Source organism: Squalius cephalus, assembly GCF_949319135.1.
Source record: "Squalius cephalus genome assembly, chromosome: 7".
NCBI classification, from domain to species: Eukaryota; Metazoa; Chordata; class Actinopteri; order Cypriniformes; family Leuciscidae; genus Squalius; species Squalius cephalus.
Genome location: NC_137128.1, coordinates 18,662,668 through 18,690,058, shown reverse-complemented (window position 1 = coordinate 18,690,058; position 27,391 = coordinate 18,662,668). Strand labels below are relative to the sequence as shown.

Genomic DNA, 27,391 nt, shown 5'->3' with positions numbered 1-27,391 from the left:
TTAGAGTTCGGTTTTTCGAACACATAGTCTTTTTCAACTGTTCGAAAAACTGAATTATAGTTTTTGTATAAGGCCACAGAGAGCACTCACGACAGGAAGTCTCATGGAGTCCAATGGAGAACAAGACGTCAAAAAAAATTTGACATTATGGTCACTAATTAAGAGGTAAATCGACACTATAATGAATTGTTTCCTTATTTAATGTAGTTAGAATATAGCTACAGTGTAGTTACAAGGGGGGAAGAAATTCATACAACATGGCCACGATTTACCAAAAATCCCTGCTCCATTCTTAACATATTTTAGGTGGATTCTATGCAGAATGCCATGTTTCCTTTACAGAGAATGCAATGCAATAAGCTTAGTAAAACAATAACAACAACAAGATTGCAAGCAAGACAACAGATTATAAATATCATTCAGTAGTAAAAAGTACTGATTAAAAATAGTTATTTGACCAAATATTTATTCACATGCTTATATCATTAGAGCCATGTCTTCAGTGGAATCAAAAGTAGACAATCCCAGAATGCATTGCAACAAACTCAGCGAAAAGTATAAATAAATCTTTGTATTTCAGTAAATACTGAAAAGTATCATTTAAAAGTAATGTTATTCAACGTTTTACAATATTGTATGTATTTTCTGCTTATGAGGGAATCACAACATTAGCTTAGCAACATGCTAATGTCAAAATCTATTAAAATCACTAAGCGAGCGCTGTTTGTGTGGCTGTCTATGTAAGGTGTTCTAAATGAGTCACTTACGAGGTTCAGTGGCATTTAGGATACTGTCTATAAGGGTAGCTCACAATGTTTTGGAACAGAGCCTATATGGCAGCATCCATATATCAAGGTATACTGTATTATAGACCATTCTTGCAACTGCCGGAAAACAAACTAAGGCAGGAGCGGATGCTATTTATATCTTCGCTGAAGGCGAGGATAGGAGCACAAATGGAAGGTGGGGGAGGGACAAGGGTCATTGGCATGACTTCATCGAAAGGGAGTATCTGGTCCATCTCTGTCTGGATGACTCAGGTGGCAAATGTCACTTCGCAGCTCGGATGGAGAGAATAAGGCACAAGCGAAATGAGGAGGAAAAATGCAGCCGGCGGAGGAGGAAAACTCAAAGGAATGTGGCATGGATTTTCTCAGGATTTTCCACGAGGGCCACTTTACTTTCTTAAAGTCGATACAAATTGAGCAGGGTGGTCTATTCGGCTGGTCTCTGAGACCTGGTGTGCCTATTAGGCCACCGAAAAGAACCCACTGTGCTTTCCACAGGCCTATATCCTTACTGTATGTTGACGTCAGGGATAATGTATGAGCTTCCAGCTGGTTCTTTATTCCTGCTTCTCTTTGCTTCTCTCCTCTGATTTACAATCTGGCTTTTGCTGGCAGGAACACCATTGGGGGGTCCCGAACCTCCCCAATCCTATCGGCAAACAGAGGGACTCTAATCTGTGCTTTGTGCTTTCCAAAAATTCAACTCAGCTTTAGTGCGGTAAGAAAGTCTTTATCTAGCCCCTGAAAGCCCCTCTGCTAGCACTTTAAAGTCCACACTGAAGGATGTCACCCTTCTAAGGTGAAAGTCACTCAGTCATTCAGCCGGACAGTGAAAGGCTGCAGCGCTTCACTAGGTGTTTAAGTCAAAGTGCCCTATAAATATAAATGACAGGCATTAAATGTGCCTTTAAAGCCTGGTCTCAGGTCAGCACCCCCTGTGCCCCGAAGACTCAAACAATGCAGGTTTAGGTGCGCTTGACGTTCACAGTAATAGTCTGAGAAGTGTTTGACGAAAGGTTGAGGCATGCACAGGCTGTGCTTCAAAAAGAAGGTTACTGTAATGCTGCTGTGAAGGTGTAATGGAACGCTTCAAGTCAACATGAATCAAAATGGACCCTATTTACATTCTTCACACACATTCATGATCTTATTGTGTGATTCTTCAGTGCACGCAATTCTAATAAAAAAAATCTTTGTCTTTGTAATCTTTCATCAAACAACAGCTGATGTCATCAAGGCTGTGTGGGCAGGGTAATTAATGATAACCAATAGCCAAATAGCTATTTTGGTAACACTTCAGAATACTGTTCCTTCATTAATGAATAACTACACAGGAACAAATGAGTAATGCACTATTAACATTCTAGTAACTACTATTAACTAACAAGTTAAAACTCTGAATAACGAATTAGTAAGTAATAGTGCTCAGTTGAATGAGGTGGTTCACTGTTAGCTAATCAGTAACTACTACTTTTCATTCCTCACTGAAGACTACTAAAAACTACTATATACAGGTTCATAATTAATATTAATAATGTATGATATAAGGTAATGGTAACCCATTAGTAATAAATCAAGTGTTACTACATCTTTCTAAATGAACTACTAATAACTTGGATCAGTATTATAAAGTGAAGATCATGGAAACACACTAGTAATGACTAAAGTGTTTCCAAATCCATCGGAAGGAATTGCTATTCAAAATCTTACAAAAATCTCAAGAACTTACAATGACTTCAGTCAATATTAGGTAGTTATAATGTTTTTCACTTTATAATACTGATCCAAATAATTAGTAGTTCCTTTAGAAGGATGTAGTAACATTTGAGTCATTACTAGTAGGTTACCATTACCTTTTATTATAAATTATGCATTATTCATGTTAAATATAGTAGTTCTCAGTGAGGTATGAAAAATAGTAGTTACTGATTAGCTAACAGTGAACTACCACATTCAACTGAGCACTATTACTTACTAATTCGTTAATCAGAGTTTCTTGTTAGTTAATAGTAGTTACTAGAATGTTAATAGTGCGTACTCATTTGTTCCTGTGTTGTTATTCATTAATGAAGGAACAGTATTCTGAAGTGTTACCAGCTATTTTTGCCTAGTGTTATGTTACCTTAGATAGAACTGTTAAACAAAGACAGAAAACGAATGAAGACTAGGAACGGGAATGGGAATGGGAACTAGAGTCTTAGCTGCCGGCATTTCCAGTGCTTTCAAAATAAACGTCCTGACAATGTCAAAATTCCAAACCTTTTTGGCTAATGCCAATCATTTAAAATTGCCAAATGTTGGCTGATATATCGGTCGACCACTTGACTTGACTTTCAGGTTCCACATCCCAAAGAAAATGCTTCTTCAAACACTCCCATTTAGTGTCTCCAATTCACCTGTTCTGCATGTCTTTGAATTGTAGGAGATACCCCACACAGAAAGGCCTACTGGCTCAACCGGGATTCTAATCAGAGACTCAGTGCCACCTAAAATTGACTATAATCTCACATTCAGGTCTGATTGTATATAAATTTCCATTTTTACAATCCAATAAATGTCAGCATGGATATATAATCTAGTCCCTCCCTACATTGCAAATGCTATTTCATGTTGTCTTAAATATTTTCAGCTCTGTCTAGAGGCTTGTTGGGCAGCTATAAACATGCCATTCAAATTCAGTTTCATTGCCATCACTAGGTTGTCATTTTTGTTACCCACATACATTGATGCAATACTTCCGTGTTCATTCTTAGTTTTAACAAGGGACACTGTATTCACCTTTACATGGGTGGCAGATAACAAGCATGTAATTCTTGTGTGTGGTTATTAAATAAACAAGTACAAACCAACAGCGCGTTCATATCTACACCTCCGCCTGTTCCGACACCTCTTGTCATGTAGACGCTGGATAAACACTTGTGAAGGAGCATGAATGTCAGTAGATGGTGTGATGGTGTCACAGTGTTGCTCCCGCGTGTATGTGGGAGGAAATCAATGGGGCAAAACGGTCTCTAAGCAAGATCATCTAATCCATGAAGAGAGATGCGATGCTACAGAAAATTACACAGCGCCAATGAAGCAGTGCACAGAATTGTAATTTGCAGTATTTGCTAGGGTAAAAAACATCACTGTTATTATTGCACATACATTTATAGGCATATTCTAAACCTCTAATCCTAAGTATTAAACTTTGTTGTGTACTCCATTCCACACTATAAGTGGAAAAGACATGAGTGATACCTCAAATCATGTAGATTATTTAGAAGAGGTGTGCTGTTTATTTTTCTAAGCGATTCTAAATAATTTTTGCCTGGCAGATGATATAATGTCTGAAAAAATCTTTTAGACCTAAATTGAAGGAGAGACCCAAGCCATATTCGGAGACTAGAATATCATAGAGACCACCTAGCAACCATCCAGACAAGCCTAGCAACCAATTCTCAATAGTATATCAACGACTCACAACACCTTAGCAACTGCATAGCAGTGCTTTAGCATCATGGCAGCTTGTTTTGCACAGAAAGTACCACTCCCATTTTCTTCAGAAAATTGAAAAATCAAGTTGTCACCAGTGTAAAACCCACGTAAATTGAAAGAGGTCAGCACATCCTCCTACATCTGTAGTGAGACCGTACTGCGAGCTGTTTTCCATCCGGTATACGCCGAATCTGCCATGTCCATCTAATTGGAATTTCGAGCCTGAGCCGACAGTCAAGAAGCACGTCTTGACAGCTTCCACTTACACACGCGCCAAGAGAACGTTAGTTATACGTTCAATGCAACTTCTGCAGCATGCAGTGATGTGTCTCTGACAACCCCCCGAGTCTTCAGCGCGGTTACACTCCACCATTCGCTCTCTTTTGCTATCTTTCTCTCAAACAACACAGATGCTAACACACTCTCAGCCCGTCTGTCTGAATCTTCCTTTCCCCCGCACAAACTTGCACGCTTGCTCTGTTCTAAAACTATGGTGGCAGCATTCTAAGGCATCATGGATATGCTCCTGATGTGAAGACTGTTCCAAACCTTAATTCCAGTCTTAATTATGCTGCATCATTAGATTTCTAATTTTGGCCAAATTTTAAAGCAGCATCACAATCTTAACAGAGAAAGTATTCCCAGAATGCACTTCAGCAAGGGTAGTGATTAATAAATCCAATATGAAATAAGAAAATGCAGATTATAAATAAACTTGTTTCAGCAAAAACGAAAAGTATTTATTAAAATACTTTAGAGTAATTTAAGGTTATAAGGAGCCCCGCAGAAAAAAAAGAGAAGAGAATTAGTTCCCACAATTTGTTAATTCGTGGCCATGTTTTATCATTTTTTTGCACAGGTTTTAATTAAATAATGGCCACAGTTTACTAATTCGTTCTCTCGTTTAAGTTAACTGAGGCTACATCTAAAGTAATCAGGATACATTTGAAAATAACGTTTTTGTTTCAAAGCACTCTCCATCCACAATAACGTCAGAAAGCATTTAAATCATCTTACTGCAACGGTCCTAGTACTGAGCCTTGCGGTACTCCATACTGAACTTGTGATCGATATGACATCTCTTCATTTACTGCTACAAACTGATAACGGTCAGATAAGAATGATTTGAACAATGCTAATGCAATTCCACTAATGCCAACATAATTTTCGAGTCTATTAAAAAAAAAATGTTGTGGTTGATAGTGTCAAAAGCAGCACTAAGATCGAGTAACACTAATAGAGATGATCGGATAGTAAGAGCAAATCATTAGTAACTCCAATGAGAGCAGTCTCAGTACTATGATACGGTCTAAATCCTGACTGGAAATCCCCACAGAGACCATTTCTTTCTAAAAAAGGAACATAGTTGTGAGGATTAACAGATTAATGCAAACGTAACCTAAATGAAATTAACAAAATTTAAGCGAGGAATCAAATTAGTAGGTTACAACCATTTAACGAAAACAAGAAAGCGAATTAGTACAACTGGCTACAATTTTCCTAAAACGAGGGAACAAATGAATAAGTTGTGGTAATGAATTTCTGTATTATAATGCTTATTAGCTTAGCAACATGCTAACATGAAACCATTAAAACCAATGGCAAGTCGACTGCCTATGTGGAGTGCTTTGTAACAGTCACTTATGGGGTTCCATGTCCGTGAGGATGCTTAGCTTAGCAACATGCTAACATGAGCCAATGAAATAAATGGCGTGTATCCCATTCAAAATGCTGTTTGTAGAGCATACATGTAGAGTTGCTACCTACAAGCATTTTGTAAAGGTTACATGTGAGGTTATGACGTTCAGAGTGTTTAGTTTAACAACATGCTAACATGTAACCATTGAAATCAGGGGCAAATCGAGCTCTACTACTGTGTGGAATACTGTTTGTTTAAATTTTGTTCATTGTTTTCTGCAATGATCACTAATGAGCTTCCATGACCGTCAGGAAGACGATTAAGGTGGCTGCTTATGTAGGCAGTAGACATTGAGGCGGCTCACTAGTTTTTGGAACAAAGCTACTATATTTCCACCGCCCACACTAACACTCTCCCTTCCTCTTTCACAGATACACACAAATAAACACAAACACACAACCTCCCACACACAAAACCCTCCACCATCTTAATGAGAGTTCACGCATTGTGATTATTACTGCACTTTTGGCCCAAACAATTCCTCTCTCTTGATGAGGCAGCAGCAAAGGCAGATACGCGGATCTCAACCTTTGGGCGAATAACTCCGCCAGTAAAAGAGCCTGATGTGCAACCAATTCTGCTGCCAAGCTGTTCTCTCCGATCTGCAGGCTTGCACAGAGCGGCCGGCGTAATTGGAAAGATCAAACGTGCTTTTGTGCATCGTGGGGAATGCGGAGCTTTGCCGCGGAGGGAGATCTGACTTGGGAAATCAGGGAGATACACAAGAGATAGAGAAGCTCTGATCATGCTGACAAACTGCCTTCCAAGTCTGCTCGTAAAGAAATAAGTGCTGGCGATTCGGGGGGATTATACTTTTATCAGGCGAACTTGTGGATAATTGGATGTTGGACATCAATTCACACATGGAATGGCATTATGTTGGCAGTGTTAAGGAATCTTCAATGAAATTAGACTGTCAAAATAAAACTGACTCATAATTAAAAGTAGCTAAACTACAGCAAAAAGTAGACTATTAGAGTAGATAAAGTAGATAACATATCAATTTAAACATAATAATAAACTACATATAAACTAATATAAATTACATATAAGAAATCCTGTTCAAATGTTGAATACCAATTGCAATATTAATGAAACCCTACTAATAATATATTATATTAACAGTTATTAACAATATTAATAATACACAAATAAATAAAATACATAAATTAAAGGTAGGGTAGACAAGCTGTTTAATAAACACGCTTTATTATACTGGTTGAAACTCTCTTCACACCCTGATAGCAATCAATAATAGAACTGGTCTAAATTTTAAAACATGTACATAGATCTTCTGTGGAAGTCTCAGGACCAAAAAATGTTCGTCCAATCCGAATTCAGTTACCGTAATTACGAGATGGCAACCCACAATGTTCTTCCTGGAGCTGTTCTGTGTCAAGACTATCAATGCCGAAATGAATCTGCAGAAGTCAGGTGGTACAACTAGAGCTCTGCAAGTTGTTTACGTTCATTATTATTGTAATGGTATGTGCCTTGATACATGAGTTAATTTAACTCCTTCTTTCGCCTCGTAATGCTTTGCAGAATCTGCTGTGTGCGTTCATGTGTTTTGGAGGAGTGGCTTTAGAGAGGCTCTGAAGGGAGGGTGGGATCTTATGCTTTCAAAGCTAGCTCGCTATTGCTAGCCTGTCCAAAATTGCCAACCCTACCTTTAATTAATAATAATAAAATTGATGGATAGTAAAATAATTCATTATATAGCTAAAATCCTCTGTGCAGGGAGTCATTCGCCTGGATAAATTTAAATGAACCGCCTGAACAAACTGATTCACTAAAGTGAACTTGACCTCCTGATGCTTCGTATGAGAGAGGTGATATTTTAAGGGAAATTGTCATTTGATTATTGTCAATTAATGTATGTGCAATAGAGTGTGAAACAAAACCCAGCAATGTAGCATTTTGTTGCACTAAACAATGAATTTAGTAAATTGGAACATTTCATGTAGGTGTCACGGGTCTCATAAATTAGCCGTTATAATCATGTTGATGACTCTTCAGTTCTTATGAGGCATTTATTTACACAGTTATGCATATTTGAACAGACTGAATTAAAATAAGTGGAATATTCATCAAACAACAGCTCTCAAGTTGACCTGTTGTCATCTCCCCTCTCAGATAGGTTTGAGTTTTGAATATGGCATGCATGTAAAGCTGTAGAGCTCGACCGGCTCACTCAAGCACACATGAGCATACTGTACACCCACACACACACACACAAACACACATACATACGGATCACAATTCCCCTTCTCTCACCAGCAGAGGAAACGGGAATTCACAGTCCGGAGTCCTCCACGTAGAGCAATTTCTCAAGAGCGTGTCATGGAAGACAAAATACAACGGAGGTAAATAAAACACCTGTCTTGACAATCCACTTCTTTAAAGTCAGGACTTAAGGACTTTCCATTCTTTGAACATTTCCTCGTCTCTTTCTGAAAGTTACAGTTTGAGTCCATCCTGCCCAGTTTGAAACTTTCGTGTGTTCCACTCTCTTTTCCTTTCTTCAATATGAAGAAAAGATCAGAAGAAACAAGTCTTTGAGGGAAATAGAGCGGCAAAATACAGTCCCGGCTTACATTTAATACATATTTTAAACATTATTACAGTTAGCTTATAATTCTCAAGTCCGTCTCATCGTTTGTGGCCTCGGCAAATGAGAGAAAGAATGGAAGGGATTTGAGTTAAGGAAGAGAGTGATCGTTTTTTTTTGTTTTTTTTGCCATTAGAGAAACACATGCACACATGCAAACTGAACCTGAGAAGTAGAAATGTCGCCAATTTAATCCATGTAAACACGAGAAAGTCATGACAAAAGGGGGGGAAAGAACAAAGACGATTGCCTGAGGCGCCATCATACAGAATTCCAATTAACATGTGCTGTGTTTTCCCAGCACTCTCCAGGTGCTCCATACACAGGCTGATACACTTTTCCATTGGACACGCTGTAGTTTTCCACAGGCTCCTTGGGAGAGGTGCGACACTGTCCCAAATTGTATACAGGTTTTCCATTGGCTCTTCAAGCAATAGTCGGTTCCAGTAATTTTCCATGGGCTTTATGGATTGTCCCAGTCAGGTTTGCTCTTCAAATGGGATTTTGATGCTAGCCTGGAGGCTCAGCAGGTGTTTTTTTTTTTAATCAGTCAAACCCTTATGGGAAGAGTTTGGCTCATTTGTTGTTTCATGTCTTGTGCATCTTCTATACTCTTCCTTTGGTGGCCCGGCAGGGTCCCGCCAATTCGACAGAGATCACTATAGAGAGGGAAAAACAAAGCAAAAATCAGCTAACGCAGGAAACATTGACAGCATTGAAGGATCTATCTTTGTTAAAAAAAACGATATATATTTCATTTTAAATACTTTACAATCAAATTCAAATTTCAATTCTGTCAATTTAGGAATTGAATTGGAATTTCCATTCTCAACTTAATTCCAGATGGAGTGGAAAGAGCTACATCAAGATTCTTCAAAATGTCCAGTTCCAGCGAAAAAAAATTGCTGTGTTTGCTTGATTTGAAGGTGTCCTTGTCAAAGTGTAATTACACAAATAAGTACTGGGTTATATTATTGTAATTACTATATGGTTTATGGTCATTTCAGTTGCTTGTATGTATGCCTAATTTAATGTTATTAGAATAGTAAGTATATGTAACGTACCAAGTACTATAAAATAAAGCGTTATCATGACACTATGTAGGTTTGGATGACAGTCTTTTCATTTTGGGGTAAAGTATTCCTTAAATTTCCAATAAAAGAAGACCAAAATGTGTATGCTCTCATTCAAACGAGGATAGTAATCACGCACAGAGACACACAGCTGTCTCTGGAGATTGGATCATGACATGTCAACAGCCCGGCCAGCGCTGCTCGTGCATACAGATGCAAACATAAATGAATCATACACAGGCCATCAGCATGCGGCGTCACGCGGAGGCACACGCACACACACTCGACCGCTGGACATGAGGCTCCACTGCCGGCACATTAAAAAGCTCATTAGCCGACTAATTAAAGTCATTGCTCTCTTTTAGCATCTCCTCCATCTCCCTTATTAAGCTCTGTTCGCCACCTCCGCTAGCCTAGTCTGAACTGAACCAGCTTCCCCAGTGAGCAGACACAGCAGCCAGCGAAGAGGAAAGGGCACTGCACTGTGTGTAAGTCAGCCGTTACTCCGTTCCCAAAACAGTGCGGTTCACAGCGATTTAGGCTAAAGCAGCGCATTCACAAACGCAAGTCAAATGAGCGTGCTTATTTTGACTAAGACTCAGCAGTGTTATAGATTGCATTTATTTGCTGGATAATTTATGTGGTTGAAACTGCTTATCGTGAAGAGTTGGGGGGGGGGGGGGGGTCTATACGGTAAATAATGATTTGCATTGTGAGGCGCGGGGAGGGGTTAGCTTATGGGGATAGCTATTGCTGCACATATTCAGTTTAAAAATTCAGCTTGTGCTTTACCCGCAGGGAAGAGAGATCTCTTTTTAATATCTCAATTATTTCTCCTAGACTGCAATGAGCTGGAATGGAAAGCAAAGTCTCCTGCTTCTCAGATGTATCTCGCTAGTAATCTCACATCTTCTCACGTAGAGATCTCAGTAATGGCACAAATTGTGCTTAGATTTACTATGATCAATCAAACGCCAGAGATCGCAATATGAACGAACATTTCCCATTATCCTCACTGTATGTTACCGTTTCTATTCTGTCTGTTTCTGCAAGTAAAAAAATAAAAAGATAATTGTGACTATATCTCACAATTGCAACTTTATTTAGAGTAACTGTCATTCTATCATCATGACAACTCTCTAAAGAGTTTATCATGGTTATGGATATGACAATGTTAATGTATTTGGTCTGGGTGGAATAGATCTGCTACGTTGATGCTGCTGCAGAGCAAGTACAGGGACTTGCTACTGCCAGTACACACACAAACATGCTGCTGTGGCACAAATAGCATTTATGAAATTACCAGTAGCAGATCTATACAGGTGGAGCTGGGGGAGGTGGAGGGTTTCAGAGGAACTTTGAAAGCGCGCTTTAAACTTCTATAGCAAACACGCATCAACTATTTAAACGTTGAGCAGCAAGCTCATTGGCTGCAGATGCAACAGGAACCAATCAGCTTGTGCCATGTAGCTAATGACGTAAAATTCACAAGGCTGTGTTCCCATCAATTAGAGTTTAATTTTTAAAGCTCAAAATGTGACTAGTTCTTGAAATTTCAATTTTATATTGTGCAAAGTGACTGTCAAACAATTCCGACTTGGAATTGGCATTTTACATTTCACAATGTGACTTTGTCTAGCAGATTGTCTTTTATTTCTTGTAATTTCAACTATATATTATGCAAAGTAACTCTCTCACAACTGCAACTTGTGCATGGCATTTTAAAACTCACAATGTGATTGTCTTGCAATTGGCTTAATTGCGACTTTACGTCTCACAATGTGACTATATATATTACAATTGCAAAAAAAAATTTTCCTTTAGTGAATACACCTCATAATTTAAAAAAAAAATATTTTAACCTTCATTTTTTATAGTTACATTTTTTAGTTACTTATTTTTTAAAAATGTTTTATACCACTCAGAAACAAGCTACCGCACAAAACTTCACTATGTATCTTGAGACATGAAAAATTAGCAATGCATTCTTCTCTAATAATTTTTTTAAATAACAGAATCACAATGTGGGGTAAAATGCCGTGCTATCAATAATATTCTGAGCAAAAATGACGAATTAGCAGTAACGACGCACTCTTTCCCATACGCTCTGCCAATTGTGATTTCACAAACTACGTTTCAGCAGAAAGATCCATCTTTTTCCTGTAAGTCAAAGCCAGAATTGACCCGTGTCCAATCTGGCTGTTTCCTGCTCACCCTGAGTGTGTACTGGTAAGCACTTTGAGGCTTGCGGCGTTGCGGAGGAGCTTGTCAAGTGTGCTGACGATCTGTCCGAAGCGTGGCCTCATGTTCCGCTCCTTCACCCAGCACTCCAGCATGAGCTGGTGCAGCACTGCAGGGCAGTCCATGGGAGGAGGCAGCCTGTAGTCCTGCTCCACTGCGTTCATTACCTACAGCATCAACAGACAAAGCAGTTACACTGTCCTTCTGCATGAGGACAAACTCCGCAGTATATATGCAGAGTTTTATTAGGCATACAGTACAGCACGCGACTGGAACGTTACAACAGTTAAACCATAATAAAGACTAATAGGGTTTAAAAAAAACCTTCATAAGATCTTCTCAGAATTGTGCTTGAGGGATAGACAAAACAACAAAAGCTATTGCACAGAATAGCGACAGTAAACAGTATAATAAACGAGGATAAAAAACATGTATTTTAACAATATAATTAGTGTGAAAGGATGGACCTCATGAAACCGGTCAGGAAAATGTCTGGGTCATATTTCACCACAAAAACAAAATGCTCATTAAAAAATGAAATACAATTAACTTTTATTATATTTATACAAACCATTCCCATTAACGTAATGCAAAAAAATGTCATTCTTATCTTATTCCTATCTTATCTTATAATTATCTTATTATTATTGCCTGAAGAAGGTCGCAAGACCGAAAGCTTGACAATAAATTGATCTTTGCACAGTGTTTGAGTGTGCGGCTGCTGTATTTGTACAATTTCAATGATGATTTAGTTTAGCAGCACCTCACTACAAGACTTTATTGACGGATGAGCGGTGGCTTTTTCTATTTTCTATTCTTATCTTATTCAAAATGTGAATTGTATTTAGTATAGTTATAGTATATTTTGTCCTACCTTTTATTTGTGCTGATTTACATAAAACATTAATGTTACAGTATTTATTTTACTGTATTACAGTAATAAATATTGTAACACAACTTGATTTTTACATTTAGTTCAGCTTGAATATGAGAATCGTCGTTGAGAATAATGGAGAATCCCCCAAAAAACTTAAATGCATAAATACTTATTTCCCTCCTTAATTATTTACCTCGGCCAAAGGTATGTGCTTTTCAATAAATAAATAAAAAATAATTAATAATAATAATAATAATAATAATAACAATAACATATACATATATATTAGTGCTGGGCAATGATTTATCGCGATTAATCCCATCCAAAATAAAAGTTTGTGTTTACATAATATTTGTGTGTGTACTGTGTATAATTATTTTGTATATATAAATACACACATATGCATGTATATATTTAAGAAATATCTGCATGTATATATATATTTATTTATACATAATTTATATTATATATTATAAATACAAATATTTTATATATAAATAACACACTTTTCTTAAATATATACATGCATATGTGTGTGTTTATATATACAAAATTATACACAGTAAACACACATATTATTATGTAAACAAACAAATAAACAAACTTTTATTTTGGATGTGATTAATCACGGTTAATTGTTGCCCAGCACTAATACATATATATATATATATATATATATATATATATATATATATATATATACATATATAATTTGACTTTAAACATGAGATAAATGACATTAAAAAGTTGACATACATCTTGATTGCTCATGTCCCAGTACGGCCGCTCCCCGAAGGACATGACCTCCCACATCACAATGCCGTAGCTCCACACATCACTGGCAGAGGTGAACTTCCTAAAGGCGATCGCCTCGGGAGCGGTCCAGCGGATTGGGATTTTCCCCCCCTACATGATAACACACATGCACACAGAGAAGCCATTAAATCCAAACACAGACTTTAAAAGCAATGACATGGCTGGAGTCTTCAGCTGCCTAATTAGAGCGAAGACTCGGCCCAAACTCACAGCTTTCTCCCCACAGGGCACCATCGCTGGGTTCATTAATCTAAGATGAAAACCAGTAAAAATAAGATGGCAGCGTTCTAAATTTAAACATAACGGTTTGATCTGTCCATGAAACAGACAACGTGAACAGGGAAGCTAATCAATACACTAATCCAAGCCAATTACGAGCTAAACTAGCATGCTAGCACTAAATCTTCACTTCTACTAATACAAGCATGCCCAGAAATGACACAAATGTTTACTCAACATTTGTAGCCAAAAGATTCTAAAAATAAACTGAAAGGAATTTTAAGGGATTCTAGACATTCAATTCCCTTATCTGTCGCCTATCATGTCGGACACATTGAACAAGCCGTACTGTACTGACTACTTCCATATGTTTCCAACAGACAGAGATAGAGACAGGCTTCTTCCACATATCAAGTATGCCATCTGTACTCCCGATTCTGATGGTCAAGGCTGTTCTTATCAATTGTTAATGCACACTGTATCTGTGAAGCGCAGATATCGCTTACATTTCTGTCTGGCACCTGGATCCCTCAAAGCTAACAGACATGGACTAAAATCCACAACAATTATTTTATAGGGTCCTTTAGGTTAATATGCTAACAAAAAATACCAAACAGTATACCATACTAACATGGTTTTTGGACGTTCATAAAGTGCATAAACACCACAGCATGTGTAAGCTATCACAGAATCCGACAGAAACCCAAAAGTAACCAGGTTATTAAATACGGTAATCGTTCAGTATCATGGTGTACCATGGTATTGAAAATTTATACCATGAATGTAACCCAAATGCATAGCATCGTCATCTATGCTAACATAAGGTCATCGTGATTTTGCAAGTAAAACATGTTCGTGGATCAACATATTTTGTTGATCCTGAAACAACATTCCTGTCTGAAAATGTAGTCCTAACCCTAACCAAATCAGAGGGAAAAATATGTGAATAACACTTATGTATAAGCACCTAACCCTGGTTGTAAGTCTGAACTTGACTGTAAACTTGTCCCTAAAATCTGATTGGTTGATTGGAATGTTGTTCCAGAATGTTGTAAAAAATCATATGATCAATAAGTCATGACAACATATGTTTTTACATTGCTTTAACTCATCAAAATAAGTTACGCAATTTTCTACTTTATTTTATAAGTTATACAAGATTCAACAAATTTACTGTAAGTCAATTTAATGTAATTTAAGTTGAAATTAAGTTGAACTTCTTTCACAGTGAGGAACATGTTTTACTTGGTGAAATCACGTTCACAGCTAATGTCGTTGAAACAAAAAGATTTGATACTATCATCTAGCAGTTTGTACTGACATATGAAGGAAATGGACCCTATTGATATCTCTCTGTTATGAAGAATTTTTAATGTCCTCCTTTTTTACTTATGTAAATTATAAGTACCAGTTATGTGCTTTTTGTTTAAATGAAATTAAATACAATTATATAATTACTTCATTTATTTTCAATAAAGGCAAGAGCTCTTTCCTTTAGCCATGTACTGACTACTAATTTGTACAGACAATACACTTTAAGATAAGCTACAATAACGGCTTAGTGGGGGATTGGAGGATTTGTTGGAACAAGAATATTTCATTATTGCCCTTATATTAGTACATAAAAAGAGCAGACCTTATCTGAACTCACCAATGAGCTGGTGTAGGTGGGGTCCGATGAGTTATCATCTAAAAAGCGAGAGAGGCCAAAATCGGACACTTTGCACACCAGGTTGCTGTTGACGAGCACATTGCGAGCAGCCAGGTCACGATGGACGTAGTTCATGTCGGACAGATACTTCATGCCAGCCGCGATCCCCCTCAACATGCCAACCAGCTGCGTTACGGTAAACCTGCCGTCGTTCAGCTGAGCGGGAAACAGAGCAATAAAAGAGGGAGAGTGACATTAACAGATGTAAACATGAAACCACCCCGGTTCTACTCGTTCTAATCAGCCTGACTTTGACAGTGCCGTCGGACTAATACACTTGCGGCATCGGGATGCCAATGCTATGAAGACAGAACTCCACAATAGCTAATCCTAATGGAACAATTTCCTTTGCAAAAGCGCTGAATACTTAAAAGCATAACTCAATTACAGACTTCACATAGAATATCAAAACCACATGTTTTCATTTTCATATTGTGAATAGAGAAAAACTGAAATGCTCTGGTGGGTCGCAGTCTGTTCTGATAGGATCACAGACAGCAGAGATAAAACAGTGAGTAACACTTTCATTTACAGTCCAATTCTCACAATTAACTAGTTGCTTATTAGCTTGCATATTACTAGGGTATTGGCTGTTTATTAGTACTTATAAAGCACATATTAATGCCTTATTCTACATGATCATATTCTACATCCCTTAATCCTACCCAATAACAGGATTAACTAACTATTACTAACTATTAATAAGAAGTAATTAGGAGTTTGTTGAGGCAAAAATCATAGTTAATAGATAATTAATAGTGAGAACACACTGCCTGGCCAAAAAAAAAAAAAATTCCCTTAAGAGTCTATGATTGGGTAATTATTGCAGTTATTATGTTTCTAGCATGTTATATGTTTGGCAACATATCTTATAAGTCTAATTGAAGTGTGTAGCTTTTCATTTCTTAAACAACCATGTAGGAAGACACATCCTGGCCATATTCCAGTATGACAATGTCAAGATTCATCAGGATCAAATTGGAAAAGAATGGTTAGGTGGAGCATGAGGAATAACTTCACACAGGAATTGGTATCATTGAGTCCAGACCTTAAACTCATTGAAAGTCTTTGGGATGTGCTGGAGGAGACTTTACAGAGTGCTGGACTTTTGCATTGTCAATTCAAGATCTTGACCAAAAATTCATGCACCTCTTGATGGAAATAAAAGGTTGTGATGTTATTTCCATCAAGATGCGCATCAATTTTTGGTCAAGATCTTGGCCATTTCCTAGTTTGCAAGCATACACTGTATATATATACAGTATATACATACATACTTTTGCACAAAAAATCATCGGATTTATGTCAATATAAAAATGTACTTTAATTCTACAGTTCTTCTGCTGAAGAAACCTCTGATGGGAAATTCTCAAGTCTACTGTTCACAAATAGCACATGGTTCATGTTAAGCCTCAAAGCAAAAGGACATCATCACGTCTGTAGCCAGTCTCGCTTGGTTTGGCTCCAGTGACGATAAACATTCTGCTACAAGATTCTGATGTTGATGCTTTTTTATCTTCTTCTAAAGTTGAAGATGAATCATGCCAAAGCTTGTTCCTACGGATATTTTTAGAAGCGTGTTTGTGTGTATGCGTGGAAATGAGTGTGCTTGTGTCCCTGGCTGGACTTTGTGTGAGTACAGGCTGTGCCGTAGGAAGATGCCGGGCTGGTTGGGTGCATGTGCTTTAAGTTCATCGGCTGGTGCTCAGACAGAGCGAGACTATCCCACTTCTGGATGTTGAAACTCTCAGTGTTCTGCATTGACTGCATGGGTTGGTTAAGGTTCTGGAGTTCAAACAGTTTATCAAGTGTTTCTGTAGAAACTCAGCTGAGGGATTACATAAAGACGTTAGATTACTTTGGTATTTTTAAAGACTTTTTTAAAAGCCAGATGTTGACACAAGTGAAGCAAGGTTCTGTCTAAAGAACCATGAATAAGTGTTTAATGCTAAGGAGTTATCAAATTCCCCTGTCAGCACGAAAAAAGTTATTACTGACAGTCTGGCCACAGATTCATGCAAGGGAAGTTTCGTAAAGTACAGAGATGTATTTCAGACTGAAGCAGAATATTCAATTGGACTTGATTTTATCCATTGGGAATTGATTGAACAAGTTATTAAATTTTGATGAAAGATTATGAAGCCAAACTTTTTTCTTACCACCAGGGGTGTGACTAGGCGAAGCCCCGGAGGTTTTCCAAAAGCTGCGTCTGTTCTTTCCAGCTTGTTTTTTTTTTTTTTTTTTAAACGCTGAGTCTTTTTCTTTCACTCTTTTTAATGTATGCACTGCAGCAAGTTTTTTTTATTGCAATGGAACTTGATTTAATATGCGATTGATGTATTTTAACACCCCATCTAGATCGCAAGCTAGCAATGCAACACGACTCAACAGATTCTTTCAATTTAATGGCAGTGCTTCAGTTCGTCACGTTGCGTCGCTAGCCGTTTAAACAGGGTGCTTTACTATACTCTTCAAATATGTGTACAGGGCCTCAAAGACATGGACCGTGGGGAAAAACATCAACATTCATTACATTATATCGATTTATATATAATTTAGTTACAGTAAGAAAGTCTTAGCTAAGGTTGTATGTTTTATTGCACAGCACTGGCCACTTGCTTTTAAGCCAAAACTGACATAGTCATTCAAAATGCATTTTCCCATTTTGAGTACAGGTACAAGGTGTCACGGTTTGTTTTGGGTATTGTTCATGTTTCATGTCTTTTATTTCCTGTTTGCCATGCTGTCATTGGTTCATTGTCTTGATTGTTCACAGGTGTTCCTTGTTAGTCATTAGTCTCTGTGTGTGTGTACATATATATATATATATATATACAGTGCTATGCATAAGTTTAGACACCCATACTAAAGTTGACTAAAAAGAGGAATAAAAAATCATCTTTTGGAAACTTAACTTAATGCCTTAATTTAAAAAAATTAGGAAAAATCCAACCTTTAAGGACACCAATTTTCTTTGTGAATGAATAATGTATCGTAAATAAATAAATGTTCTTCCTTAAAATACAGGGTGCATAAGTTTGGACACCCCTATGTTAAATTCCCATAGAGGCAGGCAGATTTTTATTTTTAAGTATTTTTTATTATTATTTTTTTAGGATACTATGCATCCTGATAAAGTTCCCTTGGCCTTTGGAATTAAAATAGCCCCACATTATCACATAGCCTTCACCATACCTAGAGATTGGCATGGGGTACTTTCCATAAGATCATCTCTCAATGCAAATCAAACTAGCTATTAGGCTAACTGAAATAAAACCATGCCAATCTCTAGGTATGGTGAAGGCTATGTGATGATGTGGGGCTATTTTAATTCCAAAGGCCAAGGGAACTTTATCAGGATGCATAGTATCCTGGATCCATGAAGTAACTGGCCTTTAAAAATAAAAATCTGCCTGCCTCTATGGGAATTTAACATAGGGGTGTCCAAACTTATGCACCCTGTATTTTAAGGAAGAACATTTATTTATTTACGATACATTATTCATTCACAAAGAAAATTGGTGTCCTTAAAGGTTGGATTTTTCCTAATTTTTTAAATTAAGGCATTTAGTTCAATTTCCAAAAGATGATTTTTTATTCCTCTTTTTAGTCAACTTTAGCATGGGTGTCTAAACTTATGCATAGCACTGTATATACACAGAGACTAATGACTAACAAGGAACACCTGTGAACAATCAAGACAATGAACCAATGACAACAATACAAGGGTTAAAATGAGCTGGAAAGGTTTATTTATTTATTTTATAATCAACATTATGTTTAGATGGCTTCTTTTATTAACTTTTGTATTTCAGTTTTTTTATTTTACTTACTATTGTTATTACTATTACCAGTTAAAAATGAATATGTCATGTAATGAAATCATATTCTATATGTTTGCATTTGTTTTAACACACTTTTACTTATTAAAGCAGTATACATTTGATTGTGGACTTTATCAGCTCCAGAAGAGAGTGTGTTATGCATTACGATAAATAATGGTAGTAGTTTTAAAAATATATTTAATATATTTTTGTGAAATGTACCAGTGGGCAAATTTAACAGGGTTAGAAAAACGTTAACCTTGATAACTTAGCCGGGCCACGCTAATGATGTCTAAAATGCCCATGGGCTCAGTTCCCGATGCTGAGGAATCGCGCACAATAAGACCAGGAATGTCTTTTAAAGTAAAGTTACATAAGTAAGGCTAATGCAGTAAAAATGGTTTTGCATCAAATATGATCTCAGTCTTACTCTAAGGAAGGAGTCGAGCGCTCCGTTCTCCATGAACTCTGTGACAATAAGCACGGGACAACTCCTAGTCAGAACTCCTTCCAAGTGGATGACGTTGGGATGATCAAACTGGCCCATGATACTGGCCTCGCTAAGAAAGTCCCGTCTTTGGCGCTCCGTGTATCCTGCCTTCAGCGTCTTGATGGCCACGGTGGCTTCCTTTCTGCCAGGCTGTTTGAGTCGGCCTCGACACACCTCCCCGAACTCTCCTGAATGAATGGAGCAGAGAGGAAGAGGAGAGAGAGAGAGAGAGAGAGAGAGAGAGGGAGTGGGGTGAGGGGCGTGAGGGAGAGGGAGGATTATTGGTTTGAGCTCAGGATAAAAAAATCATTCGAGGGAAGAAATGATGTACTGCTGAAAGACCAAGGAAAGTGCAAGAGAGAGAGAGAGAGAGAGAGAGAGAGAGAGAAAGAGAGAGAGAGAGAGAGAAGAGCAGATGGCAACAGTTTAGAGTTTGAATAGACAGGGGACGGATGGAGAGAGAGGGTGAGAGAGGAGTTTAGGGACGGGCTGTGGAGAGGGAGGAGAGAGGAGTTTAAGGGTTGTGGGAGTTTTGGGCCTGGACTCTGGATGTGAACGTTTGAGACGAGGTGGAGGGAAGTGATTCAGATCATAAAACATAAAACAAGCACAGGGATGGAAAAAAAAAGAAAGACAAAGAAGAACATAGGTAAAGGCAGCAAGCAGCATGCATATGGTTAGTTATAGAATAAACTCTCTGTTATCTTCCATGAATTTGGTTTATTGTAAAAATGGTTAAAAGAGATAGTTCACCCAAAAAATGTAATTCTGTCATCATTTACTGACCCTCAAGTTGTTCCAAACCTGTATGAGTTTCTTTCTTCTGCTAAACACAGAGTAGTTTACAGTAGCCATTGACTTCCATAGTATGAGGTTGGGGGGGAATACAATGGGGTCCATCAACTGTTTGGTTACCCACATTCTTTTGTGTTCAGCAGAAGAAAGAAATTCGTACAAGTTTGGAACAACTTGAGGATGAGTAAATGTATTAATTTTTTGGGTGAACTATCCATTTAAGCTATTTAAATAATAGCTATTGTTATAAATGAATATTTTAAAACTTTCCAAGGCAGTGGTTCTCAACTGGTGTGTTGCAGATCTTTTCAAAACACTGGCTATGGATAGCAGGGAAAAACACTGCATGTAAATTATTAAATGCAACTGATCATACAGTCCTCAATATTTATGAAAACAAACAATCTCATTAAAAGGGAGGCTGTCCTGTCAAATCAGTTTTTTTCAAGCAAATTCATAAATTACATTGTAAAGTATAGCCTATTAGAATAGAAAACAATTCTTTTAAATTTCACCATATTACTATTTTTACCTTATTTTTGGATCAAATAAATGCCGCCTTGATGAGTATAGCAGTCTTATTTCAAAAACAATATGATTTTTAATCGATGCTGTTGGACCTATGCAATTCATGGTAATAATCATAAATATCAACATTTGATTTTAGAAGACTTTTTTGTTACTTTTATATGATTACACAACAATTTTGGTCATGTAAAATCTGGGTCCTGAAGCAAAACCAGTTTAAAACCACTGATCCAAGGCATGTTGGGAATGGTTTACCTGCTCCAATGACTTCCTCTATCTTCACACATGAGATGTCAATCTCTCGGGCAAACTCATGAACTGCCTCGTTCGGGTCCTCATATGTAAAAGGGTCAATGTAAACTTTTACACCCGGTGATACTAAAACGAAAAGAAGTAAAGAGGAATGTTATATATATATATATATATATTTTTAGATATGTACACGTTAAACATTCTGTTTAAAAAAAAAACAAAAAAAAAACTTTCCACTGTACCAATAACAAAAAAGACTTAAATAAAATATAATCAAATTCAATGTCCTTTTACGGTTGTTTTTTTTTTATCATAAATAATGGAACTATTTTTTCCTACCAAAAAACAACAACTTTTTGACACGTGCTTCACTGTATAAACATTTAATGCCATGATGAAAACAGATATACATCTCACTCTAAATTATATGGTAATCCATACTTTTTTACTTCCAAAAACATACATTTTTACAGTAAAATTAATTAAACCAATTAACAGTTTTTTACTGTAGTATTTTTGTATTCTTCAACAATTAAAATGATGATACACTGTAAAAAATTATGATTTTTTTTACAATAGTATACTTGATACAATAGGTTTCCACTAGGTCATGGTGACTTAATAATTTAATTAAATGTAATATATTTTTAAATATGTTACATCATTGCACCATATTCACAAGCTTTCTCTTACCACATCAGTAAATATGTATAGCAAGAACTATATCTTTTTTGTGAACAGGGTGCAGTTATACTCACCGTACTGCTGCAGTTTTTCCGTATACTCCAGCTCAGATCCAGTACGCTGCCGTCTGTAACCAGATTATACACACACTGAGAGTCAGGCTTAAGACTGGATTTACACGGTACAGGCAAATACACAAGTTTTTTTTTAACTGGGGCATCTTGTGAAAGAGAACATTTGAGTGCTTTAGGTATTTCATATGCTTCAATCATCAATTATGTCCCTCAAATTGCTAGTTTTAATCAATCTAAACTTATGAGGATGATTCAACCCCCTAAAAGCCAGATCTAGGCCTTTTCAGCCATTTCTAGTCATTTGTGCCTAATTGCGATACAGTACATGCACGATTCAAAGGCCGGGTCACCACAACAAGCAGCGCGAAAGATCAACCGTCAAGACTGTCTTGTCGTCGCCTCTAACCAGAACTCCTCCATTACACGGTTCAGATGAGCCGAAATGTAGGTTATACTCTAAAAACAGTAAGTCAATTAACACCAAATCATAGGTTGGATCCTTAAGCGTGGAACAAATAACCAGGCCCGGAACATACATGCTAATCTGTGCTCGGTTCATGCCTGTATCAAGTGTCTGAAGACAGTGAACAGTGTATTTAAATCTCAGGATTCTCATTAAGATCTCTTTGTTTCACTAACTCTGCATAAGTAGCGCGTTTGAAAGGGAACGGGAGCAAAGGGGCCTATTGGAATTCGCCATCTGTGGGATTCCTTTTGTCTCTTGACCTGTGCTAACAATGACGCCTGCTGCTAATTAGCATCTCATCTCCAATTTAAATGTCAGGAGGAAAAGAGTGACGCTTCAGCGCGCACACACACAAAGAAAACATTGGGATACTAGCGCAGAGGGCATGAATGAGAGAGAAGAAAGAGCTTGAAGCGGAGAGGAGGAGACGCTTTGGCACAACAAGGCGGTCACAGTCAAGAAGAATGTGTCAAATAGACACAGTGGCAGTCTGCCGTCTCTGGAGTGATTGGCAACGTCCCAGTCTTCGTTCGGATCTGGGCGAAGTGGCCTCAAATGAGCATCTTGTGAGAGTCTCATAAATATCCGAAGTCAGACGCACTTTGAAGTCTGTTTTGCAGTGCCCATCTTGTGCTATTGAGTTTGTTTGACACCAAGTACTAAGGCATTGAAATGATAAACAATACAAATAGCCCTTTGCTAAGTCAACATGAAATTTAAATGGACCCCGTTTACTTTCGTACTGTCTCACCGCGAGTTCCTGGTCTAAAGGCGCGGTCGCATTAGCAAAATTGCGGGATGATTACACAAGCAAAAAAGGTCTATTGTCTATTGTCAATAGTGTAGCGATGTATTAAGCATAGCTCAGAAGTCACGTTCAAACCAAACAGCTTTCTGTTGGTCAATGTGGCGAATCAACTTGAATATGTTGTGAAATCTGTGTTTGGAAATCTTTCGCGCTCACGTGAAATTCCTACTTGAATGGACTCTTTTTACATTTCAGGGGTTCTCAGAGGCAGAAGTCGTCAGATTTGAGTAAACTTCTATAGCGGTGAATGGGAGAAGACAGCAAATATAATTTTTGCATTTGCATTTTTTCAGGAAAAAACCCACCATTGCACCAAAAGAGGAAAAAATAGCGAGAGATTGATTACGTTGGTCATATGAGAGAAAGATGTGAAATTTGCCATCGATCCCTCTGCAGTTGAATTAGAAATGCAGTAGCGTTAACTAGTTCTCTGTAATTTAATGCGAACATAATATAACACAAAGTATAGTGTTTTAAATGTGCATTACAATGATATAAAAAACTGCTCGATTTATGATGTTAATGACTGTGGAAATGCGTCATCACAGTTTGTGAAAAGGGTCCAAGGCTGGATTTCGCCCGCAAAAATTAGCCAAACAACAGTAAATGTGACCGCACTTTAATTGTGCATAAATCAATCAGTTCACGCAATTCCAAATATATATATATATATATATATATATATATATATATATATATATATATATATATAAATGATAATGATAAAACTTACCTAAGGCAAACAACAGCAATGACCACCATGGCAAGGATGACCACAAATCCAGCCGCGGCGGAGCCCACAATGAGCGGCAGCAGGTCCTGTACTGACCGCTCTGGGTCATCTGTCAGATGAATTTACAATACCAATAATGGAGAAATATAGGCAAAGCTTCATGATATTTCTTCTAAAATCCACCAGAAACAATAAAAACAGACATAGCTGTAAGAGTACTGAACCACTTCCAACCACTTCTGTCCTGATTTCTTCGAGGGGTGGGTCTATGGGCGGGTAAATGTATGTGTTTTATTAGATCTTTCGATCTAATGGACAAAATAAGCTCACACAATTTACATATGAACGCTCCCGGAGACGACGAAAAAACATATGAAGAGCATCAGCTTTCGTTTCTACTCTGACAGCCGCAAGATCACGCTGAACACGGTGAGTGTGTGTTAGAAATCAGGAATAGTGAGAGAACATTGTGGTTAGTATGTTTTTCGTCTTCAAACCAAACTTGGGTCGTCTTACCTAGCAATTTTAAATCCCGTCTGGCTAGCGCGCTAGTTTACTCAGTAGGCGGAGAAGGTGGTCTGTAGTGGCTGGTTGAACTCATTCAATCACATGAGCGTTCACACTACGAAAGCAATCCGGTCAAATGCGTTTTCAACTACCTCTGGAAGTGGTCGAAAGTGGACAAGCTCAAAACGTTTTAGGCCCTATTTACATCTGTATTTAGCATCGTCCACTTGTGATCCAATCGACCAAAATGCATCTTAATACCAGATGTAAACAGGGTCTTGGAGAAACAATTTGGATATTACAGAGATCTCATTTGTTATAATCCTTTCCTATGCGTAGGTTTACATGGTTTGCACTTGGCCACTCAGTATCTTTGCAACAGATGCAAAAGAAATAAAAGTACGTGTCCTTACCATACAGACTCGTACTGAAGTCCACCGGGCTGCTATAACGTCCGTACCCGGCTACCGTACGAGCCCGTATCTGCACGGCGTACACCGTGCCAGCCTTTAAACCCTCCACTTTGGCCGAGGTGTGCTGGGCGGTGACCGTGTGCGAGAACAACTCTCCCTGAGAAAAAGAAAAACACACACACTGAACGGCCAAAACTAGACCAATAGACTCGAGTCATTCAATGTTTAAAGTGAATGTTTAGTTAACAGTTTTCACTGCAATTAGCGGATCAAAAGTATTTGAAAAGACATTCCACGGCTAAAACTGTGATCCAAACACGCGGCAGCAAGTAAATCCTATAGACGGAATTAAGCTCCACTCTTTTTAGCATTAGCCATTGGGTTTTGACCAGTGGCCATCTGTTGTTCCATTGTACTCCACTTTAAGTCGAGCCAGGGTTACTTTGAGCTCACGCCAGTTAAACCCATGCTGGGTGCCTGGTGTAATGTCATCTGGCTCAGGTTCAAGAGTTCTTCAGTACGGGGTGATTTAGATGCGCAGCAGTTCCTCACCCTCTCCTGGTACTTGATCTCATAATCCAGGATCACGCCATTGGGCCGCTCTGGGGGCAGCCAGGAGAGGCTGAGAGTGCCAGCTGTGGCCCGCATTAAGTGGACGGTGGGGACCGCGGACGGAGCTGGAGGTTTTAAGAGATGGAGAGAGAAAAAGTTGAATAACTTTATTAGAATAACAGATTAGATTGTAAATATGAAAGGTATATTGTCTGTTCTGATTGCACGGACAGCAGGGAAATAAAATGCTAAAATTGAACAAAAAAATTGAAGACAAAACACTTTGTTTGCGAAAACACCCGATCTCTACTGTATTTTAGCCTAATTAAATAAATACAATTCTGCAATTTTATAATAGTGTCTTTTGATACTTGTGCCACCATTTAATAAACACAATAAGCCACTTGAGGCTGTGCTTTACTGTGAGTTTACCTGTTCGGGGGGTATAATATGAGCACAGTCTCTTGTGGTTTACTGGTTTATTAGACAATTGAAAATGAATCTCTCACCTGCTTGATTGGTGGTGATATTGACAGTGGCATATTGCGGGGAGGCTGGACTCTTGGGGGACACCCCGTTGACAGCCTGGATCTCAAAGCTGTAATGGGTGTGTGCCTGTAGATTCCTCAGCGCCGCCTGCCTCTCGGCCAGACCCAGTCGGCGAGGAGACACCTCCACGTTATCGTCACACCTTGCACAGGACCCGCCATCGTGCAGGCACTTTTTACACACCACGTTATACACCACGTCCCGTCGCCCGCCTAAATCCCGTGGCTCGGACCACTCCAGTAACACTGAAGTCTCGTTCACACTGGAGATCACGTTTAAAGGAGACGAGGGAACAGCTAGGAAGACAACGGTAAAGTGTTATGCTTGTGGAATATGTATAATTTAACTCTTTCCCCACCATTGACCGAAATTTCTGTCATTTATGAGACGGAATTTTCCGGCTTTCTGTGTTTTCACTGTTATGCTGTAGGGGGCGCTATTACGCATCTTCTGAAAGAGTACTGAATATCCTGTTCAAAAGACATGTAAAGAAGAAGCAGAAACAAGCAAAAGCATATGTAAGCAGATGCATACGTAAAATAACGCGATCTTCAACATTCGATCCATCATAGTCAATCTAGGACAAGGTATAGGACTATGAAGCTTTGGATAAAATTACTTGATCTACTCCATCTACTGTATGTTTTGATCATCATTGATCATCATCTGATCCTGACACATTTTTCTCAACTTTTTGCTCAAAATGTTGCTTTTTTAATGACACTTACCCACATTCAAGTGTTAAATAAAATAATAAAACAGGTTATTTGTTAAAAGCAGAGGCTCTGTTCTTACTTTTCATATATTCATCCAACAAAATATTCTGGGGGCCATGAAAATTTTATGAAAATGATCAAAAATGCTACTTTGCTGGCAACTTTTTTCAAAAACGCTGGCGGGTAAAGGAGTTAATACGATGTCCTGGAGCGAAACAATTTCTGCACATATCCTACAGTACATGTTTGGTCAGGAATAAAAAACACCTTAGTTTTGTAGATCATTACACAGTAATTCAACACTAATTAAAAAAATCGGTTAAATTATCTATAAATTATCCAAAAATGTCTCACTGGGATTTACAATGCACTCCATAGTTAGCTTGTCAGGGTTAAATCTATAACCAATGAATCTTGCTCAGTGAATCATAATCTAAACTAATTAAATCCAGAAGCTGGATTTTCATTGCACAACTGCCTAAGGAACT

At 37.9% G+C, this 27,391-nt stretch overlaps 1 protein-coding gene across 1 annotated transcript in view; it reads right to left on the bottom strand.

Annotated features, from left to right (window-relative positions):
* Nucleotides 1–7,973: 7,973 nt before the first annotated feature.
* ephb3a (eph receptor B3a) overlaps nucleotides 7,974–27,391 on the bottom strand; it is a 35,319-nt gene continuing 15,901 nt past the window's right edge. The window contains exons 6-16 of the mRNA XM_079876651.1: nucleotides 26,148–26,483; nucleotides 25,639–25,763; nucleotides 25,087–25,243; nucleotides 24,167–24,275; nucleotides 22,160–22,212; nucleotides 21,405–21,527; nucleotides 19,767–20,014; nucleotides 15,453–15,668; nucleotides 13,523–13,672; nucleotides 11,863–12,056; nucleotides 7,974–9,234 (exon numbers count right to left, since the gene is read on the bottom strand). Coding sequence (XP_079732777.1) covers nucleotides 9,126–9,234; nucleotides 11,863–12,056; nucleotides 13,523–13,672; nucleotides 15,453–15,668; nucleotides 19,767–20,014; nucleotides 21,405–21,527; nucleotides 22,160–22,212; nucleotides 24,167–24,275; nucleotides 25,087–25,243; nucleotides 25,639–25,763; nucleotides 26,148–26,483 — 1,820 coding nt within the window. The 3' untranslated portion in view covers nucleotides 7,974–9,125. The remainder of the gene's footprint in view (nucleotides 9,235–11,862; nucleotides 12,057–13,522; nucleotides 13,673–15,452; nucleotides 15,669–19,766; nucleotides 20,015–21,404; nucleotides 21,528–22,159; nucleotides 22,213–24,166; nucleotides 24,276–25,086; nucleotides 25,244–25,638; nucleotides 25,764–26,147; nucleotides 26,484–27,391) is intronic.